This window comes from Arachis ipaensis, chromosome B8, assembly GCF_059453495.1.
Source record: "Arachis ipaensis isolate K30076 ecotype BB chromosome B8, ASM5945349v1, whole genome shotgun sequence".
Lineage (NCBI taxonomy): Eukaryota > Viridiplantae > Streptophyta > Magnoliopsida > Fabales > Fabaceae > Arachis > Arachis ipaensis.
Genome location: NC_142443.1, coordinates 69959776 through 69964984, shown reverse-complemented (window position 1 = coordinate 69964984; position 5209 = coordinate 69959776). Strand labels below are relative to the sequence as shown.

At 33.0% G+C, this 5209-nt stretch overlaps 2 protein-coding genes across 2 annotated transcripts; both read left to right on the top strand.

Moving 5' to 3' along the window:
* The first annotated feature begins 2103 nt into the window (after positions 1 to 2103).
* Positions 2104 to 2727, top strand: LOC148548471 (uncharacterized). The gene has a single exon (XM_088495627.1). The coding sequence runs from the start codon at positions 2104 to 2106 to the stop codon at positions 2725 to 2727; it is 624 nt and encodes a 207-aa protein (XP_088351753.1).
* Positions 2728 to 3653: 926 nt separating this feature from the next.
* Positions 3654 to 4667, top strand: LOC107611187 (uncharacterized). Its single transcript, XM_016313142.1, has 2 exons — positions 3654 to 4160; positions 4326 to 4667. The coding sequence occupies exons 1-2, from the start codon at positions 3654 to 3656 to the stop codon at positions 4665 to 4667; spliced, it is 849 nt and encodes a 282-aa protein (XP_016168628.1).
* The last annotated feature ends 542 nt before the right edge of the window (positions 4668 to 5209 follow it).

The following is a 5209-nucleotide window of genomic DNA, read 5'->3' as shown; positions in this document are numbered from 1 at the left end:
AAAATACTAGGAACTTAAATAGGGCGAAAACGTTCAGGACAAAAATGATACATAAAAATAAATTTTAATTTTATCTTTTAATAATATCAATTTTTTACTATACATAGTATTCAATTATTTTTTAATCACGTTTAAATAAATTACACTTAATCACATTATTTTCATTATAAATAAATTAATTTTTTTATAATTTTACTCTTAAAAATTTTTAGTTGTCATAAAATGTTTGTAGAATGACTAATACATAAATTTATAAAAAAATGATATATATAATAAAATATAAATTGTATTTTTTGTCTCTAATATATCAAAATTTTTTAATGTTTAATTTAGTTAAACTTTATTTTTAATTTTAGTCTTCAATAATATTAAACTTTTACGGTAGATAATTACTTCATTATTTTTTAAATTTTACTTTTAATTACATTATTTTTTAAGTGAACTTATTTTTTATTAAGAGTAAAATTAAATAATTTCAATAATTTTAATTTTTAATAAACTTCAAAAAATAATTATGGTAATAATAACAACTAATTAAATTACGTCGTGTAATTATAGTGATTCGGTTGTTATATTGTATTGTAATATTATAACTTATATACCTCTTGTAGTTGGTGAAAAATATTAAAGTGATAGATTTAATTCAACCGATAAAATATTAATCAAATTATCAATTTTAAATTTAATAAAATATTATATAAATTAAACTTTATCTTATTTAACTATACACTATATATAAAACGTGTGAGTTAATAATTTCAATAATTTTAATTTTTAATAAATTTTAATCTTTTCTTCGATAATTTTAATTTTTTTACGACAAATAATTACTTAATTTATTTTTTTAATTTTGTTCTTAATAAAAAATAAATTCACTTAAAAAAAATAATGTGATTAAGAATAAAATTAAAAAAAATAATTAAATAATTATTTACCATAAAAATTTGTTATTATTGAAGAATAAAATTAAAAATAAAATTTAACTAAATTAAATATTAAAAAATTTCGATACATTAGAGATAAAATATATAATTTATACTTTATTGTATATATAATTTTTTTTCGTAAGTTTATGTACTAATTATTTTACAAATATTTCATCATGACTAAAAATCTTTTAGTGTAAAATTATAAAAAATAAATTTATTTAGAATGAAAGTAATATAATTAAGTGTAATTTACTTAGATGTAATTAAAAAATAATTGAATACTATGTACAGTAAAAAAATTGATATTATTAAATGTATCGTTTTTGTCCTAATATTTTTGTTCTATTTAAGTCTCTAATATTTTAAAATCGTCTCAATTTTGTTCCACCATCAATTTTGTTAACAGATTCCTAACAGTAGGATAATATTGAACCAATTTTAAAATAATAGAAACTTAAATAGGACCATTTAAATATTAGAAATAACTTTAAAATTTATCTTAAATATTGGAAACAAAACGATATTTTATTCTTTAAAAATGAAGCACCAATCATTTTGACAATTACACTAGAGTTTGAGTGTTGGAACTTGTAAAAAAAATGGGTCATTTTTTTGGTTATGGAAGAGGGGTTGGTGTTGTGCTGGGATATGGATTGAGGGGGTGCTACACTGGAATGTGGGACAGGTTTTGGTCAGATTTAGAAAGGAAGTAATCGGACGCTCCGATTTCTATGTTTTGGAAATTTTGTAAACAAATCGGAGGGTCCGTTTTGCACAAGCACAAAGGAGAAATCGGACCGTGCGATAAGACCCCAGCAAAACGGAAGGTCCGATTTCTTTGTGTAATTTGTTTTTGGTTCGTTAAAGTAATCATTGGGTCCGTTTTGTGGTTGTAGAAATTTTTTTTTTATTTTACACTAATGAAAATCGGACCGTGAGTTTTCATTATTTTATCATTTTTTTGAATTAGGGTATACACCACTCGGACTGTTCGAATTGTGTGTGTATATATATAGTTGCTCAAGTGTGCAAACCAAAGACAGCCGACCAGATCCAACTTTCTTCTTCTTGTTCAAGTTCTCTTCTTCTTTCTCTGGTCTGCAATGGGGTAACTTGGGTTGGGGAAAAAAAAGTTGATGGTAAAATTTCTATTTTTTTTAAGTGAGTGGGAAGAATGGATGATAGAGTTCTTTTGAAGGTGTATTATTTTGGTCAGATTTTGTTGCAGACACCTGAAGGAGTAAAATTTGTTTGTGAAGATCCATTAGATGTTGTTATTCCCTTCACAATTTCATTTGAAGAGCTTAAAGGAGTGATTTGTGAGAAGATAGATTCGGAGATGTCAAGAAAAATATCATGTATTTTATACAGATATCCTGTACCAGTATTTGGTGGATTCGTCCAATTTCAGACCAAATATGTAACCGACGAAGCAAGCATGCAAGAGATGTTTTCAATGTACATTGAAAGTCGTGCTCAAATTTCCTTCATCGAGTTGTACATTGAATTCGAACAATCTGAGGCCGACCGAAATATTTTACGAGAAGACTACAATAGTGACAGTGAGGAAGAGTTCGAAAGCAATTACGAAGTTGTCGGTGAAGATAGAGATGTAGATCCAGCCGACGACAGTGTGGCTCCGAATGTGGCAGACGTTGCAAATGCACTCGCGAACGAAGAGCCATTTGAGGAGCTAACTTTCATGCGAGTTTTGGATTTGGAAACCATGCATGCTCCGGAGTTTCTAGACTATATGAGTGCAGGTACTCGTTTAGCATTTGCAAAAGAGGTTATTTAGACAAGTTCAAAATAAAAATACTTTAAGTGAATTAGTATTTAGGGTCCAATATTCATTTAGTTAATGTGTTAATTAGGATTCATTAATAAGTAGTTATTGGTAGTTATTTGTAGTTGTTTAGGTGATTAATAATTATTTTTAGTTATTTGTTTAATTTGTATTTATTTAGTTATTTAGTTAATTAGGGTATTATAACTGATTGTTTATAATAGTATTTATGAAGTTATCTGGAAGTATAGGTATTTATTTTTAGTTATTCAGCATAATTTGTTTTAATGTGTTTGTATTTTTATGTAATGGAGATTTAGATAATAACTTAATGTAAACGTTAGCTATATCATAATTGATGATGTGAGTGATGATTTAATATTTAATTTTCGTCATTTAACAATCATGTATTAAATACTTACGATATGGCTGCTTTCTTGGCAGAAGTTCCTTTTGTCGCAGATGGTGAGTTCGCCGTGGGGATGGAATTCAGTTCCAGGGAAGCTGTTATTAAGGCGATGAAGGAGTATACCCTCCAAATATCTGTAGACTACCGTGTGTATGAGTCGGAGCCGTTGACATTTTATGCGAAGTGTACACAGTACGGGTCAGGGTGTGATTGGCTTATCAGAGTTAGCATGATTAGCAGAAAGAACTGTTGGGTTATTAGGAGGTACAACGGCAGTCACACTTGTACCAAAGCAACCATCTCTCAGGATCATTCCAAGCTGGATTCAAATACGATTGCCGAAGCCATAAAGCCGTTGGTTGAGGCTGACCCCTCTTTAAAGGTAAAATCAGTTATTGCAGAAGTGCAATCGAAGTTCAACTACACGGTCAGCTATCGAAAAGCATGGTTGGCAAAGCAGAAGTCCATTGTAAAGATATTTGGAGGTTAGGAAGCATCGTACAAAGCGTTGCCCATATGGTTCGAGGCCATGTGTCATAAGGAACCATCAGCTGTCGTACATTTTGAGACCGTGCCAGCATATCAAGGGGATGATTTGGTAACTGATATCCGGGTATTGCATCGAGTCTTTTGGAGCTATTACCCATGCATTAGAGCGTTCAGACACTGTAAGTCAGTTGTCCAGGTGGACGGGACTCACTTGTACGGAAAGTACAAGGGTTGCTTGTTAGTGGCCGTTTCGCAGGATGGTAACAACAATATCGTCCCGATTGCATTTGCTATTGTTGAGGGAGAGACCTCTGATGCTTGGCACTTTTTCCTCAGTAACCTACGTCAACATGTTGTGACTAGGGATGGCATGGGGCTGATATCGAACCGACATGAGTCCATAAATGCAGCTGTGGAACGTAGTCACGGAGCTAGGTCACCTCCTAGAGCTTTCCACATGTTTTGCATCCGGCATATAGAATCGAACTTTCTGAGAAAATTCAAGGCACCCTATCTGCAAAAGCTTGTCGTCAATATAGGTAACATTGTATCTTTCAAATGTTGTTTTTGAGTAAACTGCGAATAATCTATACGTCCTGAAACTTATTTGTTGTTTGGTACCTGATATTGTTTAGGATATTTGTGTTACCAGCGTTTACGAGAGCGGGGCGAGGCGTACACTAACTAGTTAAACCGTATTCCCCGTGAACAGTATGCGTTGGCATTCGACGGTGGCTACCGATGGGGTCACATGACGACTAATCTAGTGGAGTGTATCAACTCAGTCTTGAAGGGTGCACGCAATCTCCCCATCACTGCACTTGTGAAAGCAACGTTCTACAGACTTAATGAGTTGTTCACACGGAAAATAGCAGAAGCGGAGGCGAGGATTAATGCAGGCCATGTTTTTACGGAGCATGTGACCTCCAAAATTCATGCAAATCAACTTGCATCAGGAAACATTCAGATTAATTGCTTTGACAGGCAGAATGAGGTATTTGAAGTGCGTGAGATGCCAAGTGGAGTGGAGTATGCTGTTGACCTCCGTCATTAGAGATGTGACTGTGGTGAGTTCCAAGTGGACCGGATTCTTTGCCGGCATGTGTTTGCATGTTGTGCAAATCAACGACTAGATTGGCAGGTATATGTGCATGACGTTTATAAGATGGACCAAGTTAGGCGCGTGTATCGGGCTAGGTTTAGGCCATTAGGGAATCCTACTAGGTGGCCTTCTTACAATGGTCCCCGATTCGTGCCGAACCCGTACCTGAGATGCGTTTCCAAAGGTCGGCCCAGGATGACGCGCTTCTTGAATGAGATAGACACACGTATGCTACGCCGTCCGAGGCGGTGAAGGCAATATGGAGCTGAGGGACTGATGACAAGTCATCTTAGCCTAGTTTCACTAGCCTTTTTCTTTTGTTTTCAATTGAATTATGCACTTTCTTGAGCCATAAGCAAGCCAATTGGGTAGATTTTCATGCTTCCTTTGATTTAATCAACTATGTATGAATTTATGCTATTTCATGAGGTTTTATGCTATAATTGTCACATATTATGAAAGAATGAATATCTCATGATTTTGAGCATAGCTTT

Excerpts from the sequence above, each read along its gene's own strand:
- LOC148548471 (XM_088495627.1), top strand. The coding sequence starts at position 2,104 with ATGGATGATAGAGTTCTTTTGAAGGTGTATTATTTTGGTCAGATTTTG.
- LOC107611187 (XM_016313142.1), top strand. The coding sequence starts at position 3,654 with ATGTGTCATAAGGAACCATCAGCTGTCGTACATTTTGAGACCGTGCCA. Across the intron at positions 4,161-4,325 it reads TCGTCAATATAGGTAACATT|TATGCGTTGGCATTCGACGG; the intron begins GTATCTTTCAAA and ends CCCCGTGAACAG.